This window comes from Trachymyrmex septentrionalis, unplaced genomic scaffold (assembly GCF_001594115.1).
Source record: "Trachymyrmex septentrionalis isolate Tsep2-gDNA-1 unplaced genomic scaffold, Tsep1.0 scaffold107, whole genome shotgun sequence".
In the NCBI taxonomy this organism is placed as follows: Eukaryota; Metazoa; Arthropoda; class Insecta; order Hymenoptera; family Formicidae; genus Trachymyrmex; species Trachymyrmex septentrionalis.
In genome coordinates, this window is record NW_017304196.1 from 1283192 (window position 1) to 1301981 (window position 18790).

An 18790-nucleotide genomic window follows, 5' to 3' on the forward strand; every position below is an offset into this window, starting at 1 on the left:
TTAAGATTTGGGAAATTTGGAGGGATTATTATTATTTCAGATTAATTGCGTCGAAAGTCCGACAATCATATCGGCACGCAATTATCATTTCTGAAATTAATTCATTTAAATGAATATATATAGTAGTTCAATATCTTAATATTCAGGCTGTAGTGACGCTTCATATTTAAAGCAATGTATGTAGATTATCTTTTACATGGAAAACAAATTATACAAAACAGAATATTCAATGCACAAAATCAAGAAAGAAAGCTTTCTTTTCAATTACAGAATTAGCAAACAACGCGTTAACTCGCCGCAGAGCAACGTTACGTAGCGTATCGCCTGATCAATGCTTTTTCGCAAATTTAATTGTTTGTAATTGTTAAAAAATATTTTGTTAAAAAATAAAAAATAAAAATTATATATTCGAAGGTGTCACTTTATAATAATAATTTTATTGAGGAGGAAGTGAAAAATGCTCTGCCCCCTAAGTCACGCCTATGTCTGCATATATGTGTGTATGGCAGAACAGTTTCTTTTTTTTTTTTTTTTTTCAAAAGAAATGACGGAAGATCTATTTCCTTAGGATATTATTGAACATTCAGTACAATTAAATTTTATTGGATGCATATGTCAATACAAAAACTAAATCATGCTGTTTTAGCAGAAATAGCGAGTTTTTTTTTAATCCTTCTGTTAGGGTATATATTTCATTTGTACGTTTTTGTCGTAACGCTTTTATACCCTTATTCATAGTCTTTTCTTATTTTAAGAATTCATTGCCTGGCGGTCCCATGTATTTCGCTTCTTTCCCCTCCCTGCTTCTTTTCCCTCCGGCGCCATTACCACTCGAGTGTGAGCCGTCCTACGAATTCGCGCGGCGCGGCTTATTGGCTTAGACATTTCCTTTTCTAATTCGAAAACTCTAGCAAGTATCTCACAAAATGGTATAAGAATTTTTTGTTCCCTTTGATCCATTCTCCGCCTCCAATGTAGCCCCAACCCATCTTACGAGACACTCTGCTGTATAGTATATGCAAATCTAATATCATGAATTACGAATTATAAAGGCATTGTTAATTAAATAAAGATGTGATTAAGCATTTTGCAACAATAATGGAACAAAAATAAAATTAATAAAATAAAAAAGACTATGAAATAGCGAATTCGATTGGACGCACTTACTGTGTATTGATGCACATTAAAACTGTCGTACATACATGTTAAAATAACGTAAATATATGTTTATAAATAAACAATTTAATTGGAAATCGATTAAATTGTGAAATACTCAATATATATATTTTTATTGTACTGTTAGGTAAAATATCAATTCCATAATTCGAAATATTTTCATTTTATTTTTATACTCAAATTAAATCAATGTACAACGGCTTTAATATGTATCAGTGCTTCCAATCGGATTCGTTATAAATGCTTATTATACAAAGAAGGAGAAAATACTTTTGACGCAGTTTATTTCCGAAAAAAAAAATAAACTATCGAAAATAATTATCGATGCAACAAATCTAAATTAAAAGCTGTCGAAAATAAAAAGACCGGTGTGACGACTAAATTTGGTGGTTTGAATTGTTATGAAAACTGCACTTCTTTCTCAAAGAAATTCGTAACCTTCCGACTTCTGAGAAAAGGAAAATAATAAGATTGCTCGTTTGACAAGCTTCAAGAAAGGTTTGTGAAATAAGGTACAAAGAATCCTCATTCTTCAAGGAAGGACATGAATAGTTATAGTATTAGTTCCAGCGTTATAAAACGTTTTCATGAATAATGAACTGCGGCACATATCTAAAGACATTAAACAGACTTAAATTAATATTAGATCTTCTTTTAAGAATTTTCAAAGTTAAGAAGTTCAGGTAGTTTTGTGTCCAACTCATTATACACGTATAACATAGTTTTCATAGACCTATAAGTATAAAATAGCCGATTGGTCAACCTAGGCAAAGAAAAGTAAAGTCTGAAAAGTAAAGCTTATATACCGAAAGCGAGGGTCGTCGAAAAAATGCCACAAAACCCCCCCCCCTCACCCCCCCAACTCAAAAAACCTTTAGTTTTCAGAACTGCCTTCCTGTGAGAAGTTTCTTGTAAAGAAAAGACATTTTTAATAGAAAAAATTGCTTAAAGTATCAACATTTAACTTCAACTTGGCGCTATAACTTTGGTTATGATAACTAGTAAAATAATTGTAATATATATAATATAATTATGTTTTATTACAGTAAAATTAATTTGGAAATATTATTTCCTAAAAAATGATCCTTGATTACTTTTGTCGGTATATATCAATAATATAGCATATATGTATATATTACATTATATTTTCTCTATTATGAAAATGTCAATAGAAAATTTTTAATTATCGTAAGTAACTTGATATTAATTCTTACTGTTTTAAAATATATTATAAATAACATAATAATATTTTTCTGCATTAAAGGCGTCCGATTTGTATCTTTATTTGTAAAGATATACGACGTTTATTGTTTTCCTAAGCAAATCAAATTGTTCTTAAATCATCTAACTAGCCACACTTAACAATTTACATTGTTTCGTTTGTTTGGCGATTTTTTTTTCCGTTCGACGAAATGCCGTTAGTTAGCATTTGCTTTGTGAAAGCCGCTATGCCGATACTGTCAAACCTATAAATTCAAACCTGTTCGCTTTGAAAACTCGCAAATCCAATTCAGATTATCGTATTTCACGGTATTCTATTCTCTGTTATACTATTTTGCAGCACGCACAAAAATATTATTCGTTCCCTTCCATTTCCTTCGTTCCAATACCACGTTCTTCCTTTCCCATCGTAAAAATTTCAATCGTGTGTAAATTATTTTTTTCATTTGTCATTTTTCTTTCTTCGTTTACTACGGTTTCATCCGCCGCTTCCTGGGTAAGCGGATCACATTCACGAGTATTATAACACCAGCGCATTTATTATTCCACACAGAATATTCAAGAATTAAAAGAATGTTGTAAGCGTTAGATGTTTAACGCGGATGCGTTCCAGGTTCTCACCGGATCTTATCTGCAATTTTGTCATATAGTACATATTGGCGGCTCTTTGTGGTTGCGCCGCCGGATTCGTGGCGGCCGTTTCGTTCTGCAGCTGACAAAGGGTGTCCTGCATCGGCGCCAAGGGATTCACGACGAACGAGAACGCGGCTGCCTGACATTCTGCCTCTTCCCTGCACCATCCTTGGCACTCGTACAACGACAGATTCCTCACGCTGTAATAGGTAGTGCCGCGGTAATCGTAGTCGGTAAGCTTCTCAAACGCCGTCCTGGCTGAAACGTGGAAGCAATTTTGCCTCTACAGAAGCATCCTCAGTGCATCCTTTCATTACATGAGCAATCGGAAGGTTCTTATAGAATTCTATTCAACACAAATTTCCATCAGAAGGTAATGACGAAAGCCTCGACTAATTTTAGAAGAAACTTACCCAACGCACCGTCGCCGCTCGCCAACAGTGCCGTGAATATCAGGCTCGCGGCCGTGGCTGTTACCGTTCCGATCGCAAACGAGCCCATCTGCAATGAGAATGAGGAAACCACAGTTACAGAAGCCGTAATTAGAATTAGCCTGGCCGAGTATTGTTCTTCAAATTGGCGCGGGGCTAATTTCTACACGGGAAAAAAGTAATTTTGCTGAAAGATTTATAATTTTGCTGGATACAGATCTGAAAATCCACTTTGTTGGACTATCAAAATAATTATATCGGAAATTAAAAAATGATGAGCAACGTTGCAAAAAGTGTTTATTCTAGCGCGCCATCAGTTTAAATTTCGATAATACAATTATTTTAACCGTTACCAACAAAATTAATTTTTAAATCAGTATCCAGCTAATTAGTAAAGGTATATAGATTTTCAATTTTTTTTCCAGCAATATTATTCTTTCCGTGTACAGCGGCCTACAAGGGATAATTGTTGCGCGCCACGTACCCCTCCAAATAATTAAAAAATTACATAATAATACGCAGCAGTATATGCAGGAATACGCGTAGCATTACTTTTCCAATGAAGCGAGTCAATACCTGAGTATAAATTCAAACGATTGTGCGCGCGGAAATTCCACTTCCAGTAATCAGATACACGTTAATCCGGTATAATTCTCGATCAGAGTGGATTCAAATGAAAGGGTAAAGTTAATCACCCCGGTTACACGCCTCATCAGCGCGGAGAATCTGCTGAGCGATATGGTCGTTCGTTGAACGAGAATTTAGTACTCGTGAAAAGTTCGAGCAGATGATTATGCCGAGATACAATTAAAAGAAAAAAAAAAAAAAATCGCGTCGTTTGCTATTCCGTCGAGTTTGCTATTCTTGTAATCTGCTCGCCAGTTGGAAGCGTGCAAGTGCTGCAACTTCCCGCACACCACGCGGGACTACGTTTTGCTCGCGTTTTCACGAGACCCCGCTTCCTAGTTGCTTCCCGTTGCCGTTTTTCTTTTATTCTGTTCCCGTCCCGCATCTAGTTACGCGGGAGACGCCCTTCTCGCCGTTCTCATCGATGTTGTAGGTCCCGATCCCCTCGACAGGACGAGTTCGATCCCCCGGCTCGCGAGATCGGCATTTCACGCTCTCTCTTTGGTATCTCGAATAATTTATCTCGCGGTAATAACAGCGCCGTGCAAGAAATAATTTCACCGCCATGCGTGAGCATCGAAAATAGAACGTGTGCGTATTTCCTTCACAATCAATCTTTTCCTAGCCTCTGGCGGACATGTCGCGCTAATGCCGGTAATTTCTGAAACCCGGCCGTTTTCGTTATCGTCCTTAATTTCTTCGCGCAAAGGATGTTAGTTTCTTAAGAAGCGAGAGTCTAATGTCGGCAAAACCACAAAATGTTCTACATATCAACTACACTCCCCATTTGTCTACCACGTTGTCTAATACGCTTGTACAAGTGACCAATAAAATTATACGAATCCTCCTTTGTCTCTTGACGGCGCCGAATACATTCCGCGGATGCTTCGAGAATCTGAACAATGCCATTATTACATAAATCTGCGCGCAACCGTTCGCTCGATTTCCCAACGAGTCAACTTCGCTGACCAACTTTCTTCCCGCTCGTGCACGTCTGATTTGCCAGCCTACATTACGATAACAAGAATGCAGATGTGATCATCATACCCCGAACAGCTCGGGATTAGCCACGTAGTTTCGTGGAGTTCGAGGTCACCGAGTATAATAGAGCTCCATTGGAGATCGCCAGAGGGAAGGAGAGCCACATCGTGGCCTGTACCGAGGCCAAAGGTTCATCCTCCCCTCTCTATCTGCGGCCCCGTGGTCTCTCCTCGCAATCCCGCACCCACGAGATACACGTCGTGGCAAAGTCGCGCGCTAACAATGAGGAATGCGCTTAGGCGCGCTCGGTAGGCAGGTTGATGCACTGTTACGAAGATTAATGCGACTGCCGAGGTGAAAGAAATGCGTGCGTGCGCGCGCGCGCGCGGAAGAAGCATGGACTTCTTCTTCGCCTTATGCGGGGTCACCGGAGTTACCTGAGAAACTCGGATTTCCGGGATTTTACAGAAACGTGCCTTTTCGCGCTCTACGAATGGAAGACGAAGGGTCTAGATGACTCGTAGATTTATTAAACTTAGCACTTCAGTTACATCCCAGCAAACAGCTGATGCCATCTATCGTCGTTTTGATGTAAAAGAAAAAAAAAGATATCAAAATGACAACGAATAACATGAATTTCTTTGCCGCGGAATGTCTCACTGAGGAATTCTCAAGTCCTAAAACGGAACTCACGTTCCCCATCGAAATCGAACAGCTCAGGCAGGGATAAATGAACTCTTCGTTATCTACAGTCACGATACATTCTCGTGTTCCAATTCACGCCGATTTATATGAAGCGGTGATCAAGATATGGTAGCACGGACGACCTTAACAATCTCACGGTAGACGTCGTGTCTCCCGACGCCGTTGTAGGCGCGGGAAAAAATTATTCCGCGTACGCACGATGCCCCTGACCTTTACGTCACAACCAGTCCCGTCTGGCGCGAGACCTGGTCGACAGGTTCGCAGGCTGGTGATGTTCCGCAGGCGCCCAAGGCACCTTCGCCATGCGAGATCGACACTTCCGGTAATCGTCGATGAGTTCGTGCGAACCGCACGCCTACCGTACTTGACGAGTCGTGTTTCTTATTGAAACGCGTTTCCCCCGATAGCGAAGAATTTGATTACTTTCCGCCAGGATTCTGGATTCCGATAAAAGTCATTATAATACGCGGATACGTGATTATGTACCAATTACAGGAGAGATTGTTAGCATACTCCAGCGATTAGCAAAGGGAGGAAATGGGAGTTTTATGGGTTGACTTGATCGTTTATGCTTGCCTCTGATATCGTAAAATAGCACATTTACAGATTAAACGAGAAGTCGAATAGAAGAAAAGAAAAAAAAAATCACTCTCGGAGAGGTTTCCAACATGCATGATATCTAAACGCTTGACAAATAATTAAGGTAATTTTATACTAATGATTATTACGGTTAAATGCATGTCCATAGCGTTTATCTGAATTGAGAAATCCTCGTAAACCGTTAATTATCAAGTCACGATCGCCATCTTTGGATAATGCAGCGTCGTGGAGGTCTCATGCTACATAATTATGACAGGCTTTCGAGAATCCATGAAGATTCAATTACGGCGTCACGACGTTAAGCTGTCTTTTCGTAAAACGAATCGGGCGTTTATGGGGTCATTTACGATTCTTGCAAATTCGTTCCGTGAACATTAGACACATGAAAATTACATTATCGTGAACTGCAGGGAAGTACACTCTGAACTATTCTATTCTATTTTACATAACTTCATTTTACTGCTCCTTTCCAAAAAATGGTAAAATAATTTACATTGTATACAGTTCCGTTTTTCTCATAATCTTCTTAGGAAACGTCGTAGATGATTTGCAACGTAAGATAAACTGCTGAAGAAGTACTAATCGTAATCATTGTGTTATGCATATCGGTAATAAGATGCATCTGAATGCACCCTTCGGCTACTGAAACATGTAGATTTATGCCCCTTGCAACGTCAATGCCGTTCGAATTAATAGCTTCACCAGGAAATTTCTCACATATTAAAGACACGGCAGCTTGTTCTCCATATTATTTCCTATACTTATAGAAGACCGCAATAGAGAAGATCTCATCGGATGTTAAATATCCATGTTTCAGTATTCCGTAGAACAGCTTCTTACGAGCGTGTATGAAGCCCGATAATAATTGGCCAATAAAAAACATTGTGAATGAAGTATAATTATCTCGATTAAAGCATCAACCGAATGTAAATTGACGTCCCGTCAACATTTCTGCCAGTTCCGACTTACGTGGTTACCTAGGTGGAACTGATTAGACGGTGGAGAAAATTGTTTACTCGCTGTTGCATCCCCGGACGTCGACGAAAGGGAAAGGGGAAAAGTTTTAAGGAAAGGCAAGATTGTGTTATTTCTGCTAAGAGCACATACATCGTGCACGTTACGCTCACGTATCCCGTCGTTCGTCTTATACCTCTTCGCTCTTTCTCTCCCGAATGATGCTGCGATAGGGCGAGAGCCAACGTTCCGAGCTAACTTTCCAAGGAGAGGAATCACTCCTTCTCGTCTAGGGTCGTTTCACACCCTCACGGCGCGAAGTGCTTCCCGTCACGATACTACATCCGCTTTCGTGATGAATCCGACTGCTCACGACTAAAATTTACATGAAAGCGAAAGGCAGACACTTTCGTGTGAGCGCGTGGTTCACGTGAAGCTTGAACAGCAATAATAACGAAGCAACAATAACGTGATATACGACGTTTGTAAGTAATTAGATAATTCATCGGTAAAAATATTATACATAAATGTCTAAATATATAAATAATATATATTTTTCAATTCTATCTCGTAAGGGCGTGTTATTCTAATTTAAAATGGGAAAAAAGTATGGAAGATTAGAATAAAAAAATAAATCAACTGAAAGGAGACATAATTTTCTATGAATTTTGATTCTTCTCGTCACATATCTCGTCTCTGCAGTTTCCGAGTAGCTGAATATTTTCGCGAGCACCGGCTTACCGCGATGAACCCGATGAACCACGTACTATCTCCACGACGCACGTAGACCAGTAGCACCAGTGTGGATTCATAAATAATGAGTTCGCAGAAACGCGAGAATACGAGGAAGGAAGCAAGAGAATGATAGGAAAGAAGAAGCGAAACCGGCATAGAAGTACGGATTCATAAACAATGAAGGCACGTGAATAGCGCTGAAATTTCTCGCTGGGCAGCAACTGAGATTTTTAGAAAAATTTTCGCTCCATTTCTTTTTCAATATTTCATCCGTCGAACGAGCCATGAAATTGATGCGGAACTCTTTCTTCCGAGATGGGAAAGAGCCGATAAATTTGCACCTTAATATAGCGGTACAAGAAATATCTCAAACAAAATTTTTTATAATTGATCGAGGAGTCACGTTGATTTTAAGTAGAAAAAAGTGTGTCGTGTTGTGTGTGTGTGTGTGTGTGTGTGTGTATGTGTGTTACTATGATTCTAGATAGCGTGGGACTCGCCACGATGTTCCGTGAGAAGCGTGATCCCGAGGATCCGTTGCCTTTCAGCGATCAAGGGGAGTGATAACTTGAGATCGGTCGGTCGATCGATCGATCGATCGATCGATTCGAAGGACCGCACATTCGAACGCGAGCGATCTTGATAAATCCTCCAAGTAATTAGCAGCTAGACATCGTCGTCGGTGTACCATGCAGAAGACGGGCGAAGACAGGCGAACCGAAGACGGAACGAGCGAAGTAAAAAAAAATATGATTACGCTGCTATGCTCCCCTGTGGCGGGAGGCTTCGTCCTGGTGCAACGACCTGTGCGGCGTAGGAGCCCTTTCGCTCTTCGCGCTATCATAGCGCGGGAATAATAATCAAGGAGGCAAGAGAGAAGGCCGACCTTTCGAGTTCTCATCTCCATCCATCCGGGATATTATCCAAGGTAGACGCCATAAATATACTATTCCGGCGCGGCAAGACTTGTCCCACAACGGCGAATATTAAAATGATGTATCGTCGTTGTAACGAGTTCTATAAATCAGTCGGTTGAAGTAACGCTTACCGAGGACGTTTCTTCTTGTTCTTTTATAAATTGCGCGAAAAATTGAGACAGAGAGAGAGAGAGAGAGAGAGACGGTCATGTTTCGTGTCAAGTTCACGCGTAATAACGAAACGTATGTTAAATAAGAGAAGAACGTTATCTTGCGAAGGCGGTTGGCTCTTGGAAAGGTATGAAGAGATCATCCTACTGATACTAAAGAGGATAAAGGCAAACTTTTATAGTTGTGTATTCTGTTAGAAGTCACATTATCATGGAAAACTCTGACATTTAACGATGGGAAGAAACATTCAAGTGAAGACCGAAGATAGACGCGTACAGAAATCTACGGCTGTACTTTAAGGTTTCATATCAGGGAAGCGGTAATCAAACGAAGCTCATAAACGGCCTTTCAACTCGCATCTTCATCTTCGTCTTCATTTTCCGTGGAGATTATTCGAGGTTTTATCGTAGGCAAAGCGGACGATTGGCGAAGCTTGCCTCTCGAAGGCACTGGAGAAACGTTAACGAGATAAATTGCGTTTCAAAGAATCTCGTATATTCTTGCACGCACTAACAAGCGGGTCTTTAACGAAAGTTTTTGGGTTTTCTCACAACTTACTAGTAAGGAAGGATACTTCCCGACGTAGACACAATCACGAAGCAATCGTGCAGATTTCTTAAAAAGGAGACTTCAACAACGAAGTCTGATTTCACTTCAGAACTCCATTCGTTCTTCATAGAATGGAATGAGAAAAGGGAGAAGATATGATGACCTTCGAGTCAAACCACCCGTAGCCTTCGAATCGACACTTCTTGCTCCTCCACCGACATTTCACATTAGGAACGTTTCATGATTGACGATTTTGCGCATTATTCACGAGATTGTTCCGTCCTTCGTGACGAGTAGGTCGATGGCATGGCATACTGGTGCATTAACAATGGTAATACCACGTTTAAGCAAGATGATTTCATTAGAATTAATTACCAAAGAAGATGCAAGAAAGGCGACGACGGTCAGGAAGGATGTCCACGTTTATCTTAGATTGAGGGTTTCGCACAGCTGAAGAAGTTACCGAGCAGACAACTTCATCATCTCGCATCGGACACGGCCCCGGATTTCTTCGTCCTCGACGAAATTAACCTCGTGGCGAGTTACGGTCGGATGGAAAGAGAGAAACGGAATACAGAATATGGAATGTGTGTGTGTCTCGCGTTTAAAATTGGCGGTTTACACGTAAACCTGAATAAGTAAACGTCGACTCTCTCGCGCAAGATACGAATGATACGAGGATAACATCTGCGGCGAGGTAATGGAGAGACACGAAAGAGAGAGATTACTTTCCTGCGGTTATGAATCGGAATGCGCGTGTAAATCATTCCTGAAAGTGGACAACAATTACTAAACGCTTACACAGGTTACTAGGAAAATGCAAGCCGGGCTTTACAGAAAAAGATACCTCGATGCGAACACGTCAAACTAGCAATGGAATAAAAACAATTAATGACTCAAAAAGTAGAAATAGAACATTAAAGAATAATTATACATACATGGTACAATTAAGGTATAATATAAAAAATATATTAAAATATAGGTAATATAAGATTACGAAACGATAACTGTAAATTAATAACAAAGTTATTCTTTTCTCATGATCGCTTAGGGTAGTATTACACGCGCATTCCGATTCATAAGTAAAGGGAAAGGGTTCTGCACGAAGGCTCGATAAACGTTCGAACCATTAGACATCTTGTCGGCATCAGGTCGGGATGAAATATTAAACTCTCCAATGTATTTACTGGAAATACAATCGAGCGAATGGATTTCAGGAAGTACCTATCAATTTCATCAGTTTGATGTTAGCTTGGCGGATATGCATGAATTATCGTGGTCTCGATAACAGTGTTTAGCTCGCGGAAAGAGGAAAATAAGGTAGAAAAGAGAAGGGAAAGAAGCAGAAGAAAACTAGCGGGGATAGGAAAAAGAGAACAAGGAGTCCTTCCGCAATGAGGCCGCGCTTATCTTCTCCGTAAAACAAAGTGGCCCGCGGCTATTCCTCGCTCCATTTGCACGAGATAATCTTAATATCCGTAGAGCAAGGGAAGGAAGCAGTTGTGCCGTACGATGATGGAATCGCGATACCGCGATCTTGAACCCTTCGAAAATTAGAATTTGAGAAAAATAAAGGTAATACAAGATACGTCGCGAGCGTTTTCGTGAAGATTTTTGCAATTTTTCTCGCCGTCAGTGCAGTATCAGCGCAAGAAAGTATAAACGTCAATCGTTAACGGAAAAACTTGTAGCCATGTCGAGGGAATATAATGAATCGTTCGGTTAATTAACCAGTTGTATTGCGCAGAGGGAATGTTCCGTTACATTGCTCTCCGGTTTACGAGGAAAGAATTTGTCAGGAACTTGTCTTACAAGCTACACGGAAGCGACGACCTTGAAGATATCACCATGAAAAGTAGAAGCCAATGAGGAAATTTTCACATCTAGAGACCAGACTGATAATTAAACGGCGACCGTTACCTCTATCTCAATCTTATGGCAAAGACTCGCGTAATAGGCTACTTTACGGGAGTTTAGAGAAAAACGGTCTTGATGCAGCGGTTGCTTCCTGAATAGGAAAGTCGATAGATCTAATCTTTGGCACCTTAATAATTCTGCTAATAATTTTAAAAGTTTAACTTGTAACAAACTGGGCACATCAATCTGTGTATTAAATGTACCTTTTTATAGATTAAAGATTTTCAAAGATATCAAATAAGATGTAATAAATACACTGAGAAAAAAATAACCTAAATTTAAATAAATATTTATTTGAATACTGCTAACTAAACATTTACTTACAATAAATAAATATTTGCTTAATAAAAAGAAGTGATTGTTAAATCAAATTAATATTTTTTGTACCAAATAAATTTATTTTTATTTTTAATAAATACTTAGTCGGTACTATTCAAATAAATATTTGTTGAAATTTAAGACAATTTTTTTCTCAGTTTAAATAAATAAATTTCACATTATTTTATCTTGCTTTTTAATGCTCTCTTTTGGAACAATTAATAGAAGAAAGTCAAGAGTTAACAGAATTTTGTCTACTAAGAGTAATCTGATAATTTGCTGTTGACTGGTCCGCACACTTACGTCGTACTTGAATTGCCCAACTCTGCATGAAAATGGAAACAAACACGTTCGAAACACGTTTACATTTCCCGAGGATAAGATTATTAATAATTAACCGCAACGACGGTCGCGTTACTCCGTATTATAATGAAGCGAAGTGCGAAACCCGAGGACAGTGTTGAAGGATGCTGAAGGAACGAAGCGCGTCCTCGCGTTTACAGTTAAGCCGTTGTCGTAGCGGATCGTTTAATTCTACGGCGTTTCCCTGTGATGTGCTTGCCATGAAAAGTCGCAAGAAGTTTATCCTGAAGAAGGGAAGAGAATAATGCAGAGATACAGAACCAAGGTGGTATCGCGTCGACCGTTACCACGGTTGCTGACGTATGCCAGCGATCTAACGTAACTTACGGACGTGAGTCGCATCTTGAAATCACCTTGGGACATCACATTCGCTGATGAGAATAGGTGCGCAGTATCACATGCTTTCAAGAAAAGACTCTTGAAGAAAGTGCGAGCGAGATATTCTGAAATATTTCATCCTGTATTTCTACGTAAGAATGAATTGTTGGAAAATTCAATTTTTGAAACGATGAGGGAGGAGGAAAGTTTCCAGCGATTAAAAAAATGTAACGAACTTCTAACCCACTTAGCGGATCGCAATTGTGTCGTATAAATGTAATTAAGCTGGAAACACCAGTTTGCAAACAAGCAATACAACTGCAAACGACGCGCGCTACCAAGAGTGCGGTAGCCGATCCTGCCCATCGTCGAAGACATTACGTGGTCGTGCTCGTGCAAGATCTCGAGTAGCTACGAGGACATTTCGTCCCCTCGTCGGGCGCCGTTGCAGCCGGCGTGTTTCGCAATTTTTGCGCTCAGCATCCTAAGCTAATCTCCTCTTCGCTGCACTGTCTTTTCTCTCTCTTTCCCTCTCTATCTTTTCTCATCATATTCATCCGGCTCCTCCGGTTGGTCGATGCAAATGGAACGACCGGGAATAGGAGCTCAGCAGAGCAAAACCAGCGAGGCAGGACGGCGAGACAAAACGATCTCCAGGAGGGACCCGCTGTACCGCTCAAGGACACGATCCACCTCGAAAGCAGGCTCCGTGACAAGCGATAGAAGAAACGGTAGGAGGAGAAGAAGAAGAAAAAGAAGAAGAAGAAGAAAAAGAGCTATGACTAGGAGGGGCCGAGGAGAGAAATATTTGCGGATCCTGGTGCGCGCGTCCATGGTTACACAAAACCGCTTGTTCGCAGAATTTTTTTCGATTAACCGCGGTGGATGTTGCCACCGGAGAAGCTGCCGCATCTACCGATCCTAGAACAGAATGCGACCCGGCAACTACTGGGAATGAGCAAAGAGAGAGGAAATGAGCAAGGAGGAGGAGGAGGAGGAGGAGGAGGAGAATTCGTTTCTCTCACGTCTCTTAAGATCGCGGTGTAGATGCGATAAATTAATGCTCTTGGGGGCGGTTTCGCCGACGGCAAACACTTAGGATAATTTCCATCCCGTGCCCCTCTCTAGTCAGCATCAAGCCGGCTCAAGTGCGCTCCCGGTGAAATGTGGTTTCGCGATTTCGAAATGCTTTTATGCTCGAGCATATTGTAGAAGGTTAAGCATAATGAACATCTACGCGAGCCTTCTTCTCCACCGGAGAATCGGTAGTCCCATTTAATTCGCGTTAATCGTCTCGCAAGAGACGATTCTTCTGGCCGCCGTACGCCGCAGCTACTAATCTACGTTCCTATTCGCCGAGGAAATTTCTTCCCTTTTTCGAAATTAATACCTCTCGATACCGGATCTCTTTTTTTCTGTTAGCCTACGGCACCGCTGGACCGCGGTAATGTCAGTCGACAACTCGTATCAAGCGCGACAGATGAGCCCTGTGCTCCTTCTAGGATGCATCGCTTTCCTGTAACGCGAACGACCGGCGCTCGGCCCGGGGTTCAACGAACCAGTCGAGATAAATTGCGCGTCTACGATTCTCCCCACTTCGCAGACGCTAGTCTCTCGTACTCGGTAATTACGGATTCGCCGGACGACTAATGGCTATTTAGAACGGACCAGGCGTGATTTAGCGTCCCGCTCGAGTACCCTTCGCGCGGTGCGGCGCGACGCATCGTACTTTTCGTGGCTCGCGCGCCACTATCTATACTTTGTATTACAGGAAAAACGCGCGTAACAGACTTCAATGTTGATAGACTCCGAGCCTAGAGAAGGAAATGCGACCAGATCCAATTGGCACGATCCTATCTGGTTAGACATTTTTCTATCACACCGCACCCGCTGGCGACCGCGCGCCAAGTAATAAATTATCCGAGGATTACGCGATGAATCTAATTATGAGTGGTGCAATTGCGATTGCGATTTACGCTGGACTGTGTTCTGGCCGGACGTTCGGCCCGCGTATATACGTAATTTGCATGTTAATGGAACGAATAATAATCACGCGTGCTCGGAGCAAGAGCACTGACACCGTGGTGTCTTGCTCGCATTGCAGGAGCGCCTACGTAGCTCGCAATTACGGGCTTGATTTGAAAAAGCAACGACTTAAGAAACGTCGAACCGCACGTATAATTTGTTCATTTCAACAGAGGATATTTATAACTTATAAGCGTCTCTCTCTCTCTCTCTCTCTCTCTCACAGACGGTTTCCGATCTTTTAAAATGCGGATCAATAAAATGTTGTCGCAGCGGATGGAGAGACTTTCACTGTCCTTACGTCAAGTTCGAGGTAATCTTCGTTACCTTCCTTATGTAATGCAACAGCCGCGAGAACAATGGCACTCGTCTCAATGGTGGTCTTAGTATGCGAATCATCCGTCAGAGTAAAAACGTAAGAATTCAGGAGGATTCGAGTACATGGACCTCTCGCGGACGAGATCCCGACCTTCGACGATCAAGTTCCGACTTGAGCAGAACTCGCGTTTCCCAGGAAGGGAAACGAACCGTCGGAATAAGAAAAGAAATAGCAGCGGGTGTAATCGGGACGCGCGATTATGCGAGCCGCCCGCGGTGAGCGAAACGAACCGTCGTATACGCTACTCAGTCGCAGAGCGCATAATGAGAAATGATCCCGAGCAAATGAGTTACTCGCTCGGTTGACGAACGAGGCGCGCGCGAGGCCAAGTTACGAGGAGTGACGCATGCACGTAACGAAATCAAGTGTTTGCAACCATCGAGGTGCATGCGAATGCAGATGTGATGGGCAGCGAGTGTCGTTCCGGGAAGATGAGTAGCATCTTCGTGCGGCACGAAGAATCTACCGCGCGTGTACGCTCGAGATGTACGAGCGTGAACGACCTTGGGCAGTGAGCTGAGCTGAGCTGCTCACCGATCCTCACCTGTGACCGGTTTTGGCTGATACTTCGCTGCTACTGGTAGCGGGCGAAAGTGACAGCCGCGTTTTTACGAGCATCCCGCGAAGTCGGGGGTCCGCGATTACTCGTGGGATAATTGGACGTCCGAGCTTTTTTGCGCTCTCATCCTCTATTTTAATTCGAATCCGTGAGATAGTTAGGGACGAAGGTATAGCATTTACAAAACGCATATATATATATATATATATCGAGTGCGATAAAATACTATACAATGCGGGACTACATAATGCATTTTCTGAATAACACCTCGTTAAAGTAAGACACATACTTTTCCGGCCTTTTAGCGGGGTGATATATACTTGTGTAATTAAAAAAAAAAAAAAATTGTTATAATCACGTGCCGCGTTTTATTCCGCATCTATCGCTGATGTATCAAAACAACCACGATATACAATCAACGAACCCGTAATCAACGCGATTCAATTCATGGTAAAAAGCACGGCGGGCGTCTTACATGGATGTAACGTAAGGATAATGATGTAAAATGAACCCAGGGAGAGAGTTAAGGATTACACGGTCGATCAACACATCGAGGAAACTCTACGCGAGCGAGTCGGTTATATCATTCAGCCAGAGGCGCTGAATAATACATTGTAGGTTCGAATCAATTTGCCAACTTACGGGCTGGCATTCATTTCTTGTTTGATTGATTTCGATCTTGAATTTTACTGCGCGGCAATACCATCTCACGAACGGAATTGAATCGACCTAAGTGTATCTGCGATACCTTGAATCAACGGCGGAATTACAAACGAACCGACAGAGATACCTGAGAAATCAGTGTGTATAAGCAAAGCCGGAAAAGTCCTTTTTCAACGAGTTTTCCGTATAGAGGGGAAGAAAGAAAAAGAAAGAGGATATTGCGCCTTCTTGCGAGGCTATTCGCTTTGCCGCCGGCACGACCGGTATCCTCCAGAATTGCATTCATCGCACCCGCCACGTCGCCATTGCGCCGGATACACCGGCTGCATCAACAAGAGCTGTATACTGTGTAATCAGTCCGCAGGCGCGCTTTCCGATTCGCTGCAACTAATAGCCTCTAGCGTGACGGTGTTGTTAGAAATATCGTCAGGAAATAGAGATGGAAAGATAAGATATATATATTTATATATTATATACAAGGCGCTGAATATGTATTTGAAATATTTTTATTTGAAAAATAATATTTGTAAGACAATTGTTTGCTTTGTATTTCATAAGGGCACATAAAAATATATAAAATACATTTGTATTGCAAATACTATGTTTTAAATAAAAATATTTCAAACATGCCAGCCCTGATTATATAATAATAATTTTGTTAAACTATTAAAGTAATTATATAGAACGCTAAAGCACAATAAATGAAGCAAAAAGTTTTGACATTTTTAGCTTCAGCATCCTATATATGTAATCGCTTTGATGATCTAAAATTATTTTTAGATCTGCATTTATAACTAATTTTTCAGATACTTCGGCAAAACCGTTATTTCTGTAGAATTAAGCTTAATGAAACTTCTCTTCCTCTCTCTTATCATTTTTTTTTTTGCGGTTTTTATAGGTACGAACAAAAAATTTTTTAAAAATAACAAAAAAAAAGAATGAATTTTTGGCTATTAAAAGCTACTCATATTATGATTCGCAGACGCTGATGGATTATTCATTCCGGTCATCTGTTCCGAGACAGAAGGTTTACAGTATTAGTTAATAGTTAAAGAAGGTAATCTAGAGAAAGACGCGCAGATGTTCATTCCCGAGCGACCTTCGTAACGATTACTTCAATGAGTTCTCGTCGTGTTTTTTTTTTTTTTTTTTCCTTTCTTTCGACTAGTGATGTATCAAAGTTTCTTTGATTTCGAATTACTATATTCCTTATTATTCCAATTATCCAATTACGTAATTATTGGAATGCTATTCTAATTATCTTAATGGCTAATTCCCTTGTCAGAGAGCTAATAACCACCTGCAGTAGATTAAAGTAGGCGAGATCCCTGTACTTTCGTGAGAACGGCGCCTGCTACCTATCTCTTGCTCGTAGCAACTATGCCGGATGCTCTTACGGTATGTACATCTCACACGCAGTATATAAACGTTACACCATCAGGAGGCAACGTATACCGCGAAAAAAGGCGGATTAAAAGCAATTTAGGGCCATATATTTCCCAAGACGGATATGGATGGACGCAGCGCGGTATATGCTCGCAATAGCATGCAATCAATCCGCGAGATGACTGCGTGCTTCTTGCCAGTCCCGCGCACGACTAACGACATACCTAAGTAGCGCTTTCTTAGGTAGCGGTTCACGGGCGTGAACCGCATTTCATCGAGAGCGATGCCTCTATTTTTCCTGCCATATCGCAACGCTCGATAATTGGCTTAGTCACTTGCGTTCTCTGTGAATAATTACTTGTGAATAATCGCCGGACACACGTGAATGCCTTCGGACGTCTCATGCAAGGGCGATCTGCTAACTGCCGTTTCTTAAGAGACCAAATGAAGATTGCACAGGAGGATATAAATTACTGGCCCTTATTCGCGGGCCCTCGAAACAAAAAGGATCGCGAGGCGATCCCGGTACGAGAAAACGTAACGGTGCGCGAAAGGCATCGAAACGGCGAGGCCTAAGCGGCTTACCACTTATTATTGTACAACTGGGTGCTCGTCGAGCAATTAATCAACGACTTCCAGTGCGGTTCGTGTGATTGTAAGTTTTCGAACGTCAGATTTTGCCTCGACTCCTGATGGTACCGTTACGCGCAAGAGACGGCTGCGAAAAGGAGGAGGAAAAACGGTAGACGCGCGCACGAGCGCACCTCTTTCTCCTTCGGATCGGTTTTTTTTTTTTTTCTTCTTTATTTAACTCACCTCCTGCTTCTCTTTCTCCTGCTCCCCCTCCTCTTTCCCCTTTTTCCTCCTCCTACGCTTTGTTCGCCCACTCAGTGGTTACGGAGAACGGTTCATCGTGACAAGACTTCTCGCAGTCGCAACTTTCTGCGGCTTTCAACGCCGAAAAAAATCCAATTCCGGAACTATTGCCCGGATAGGGGCTCCGTGACTGCGATTTGCGGCGCGAAATGTCCCTCTTTTCGCCCCGTAGCGAATCGTCAGATTATGCTGAATCGCATTTCCAAGATGGAACGTATCGAGGTGCATTACAACTGTTGTTAAATCGCCTCGTTTTTTTTTTTTTTTTTTTTTTTTTTTTTTTTTT

The 18790-nt window shown here is 41.5% G+C and overlaps 1 protein-coding gene across 2 annotated transcripts in view; it reads right to left on the bottom strand.

Moving 5' to 3' along the window:
- Positions 1-18790, bottom strand: part of LOC108747129 — a 41036-nt gene that overhangs the window by 6538 nt on the left and 15708 nt on the right. For both annotated transcript variants that reach the window (XM_018484410.1, XM_018484405.1), the window contains exons 2-3: positions 3444-3531; positions 3019-3288 (exon numbers count right to left, since the gene is read on the bottom strand). In XM_018484410.1, coding sequence (XP_018339912.1) covers positions 3019-3288; positions 3444-3531 — 358 coding nt within the window. The remainder of the gene's footprint in view (positions 1-3018; positions 3289-3443; positions 3532-18790) is intronic.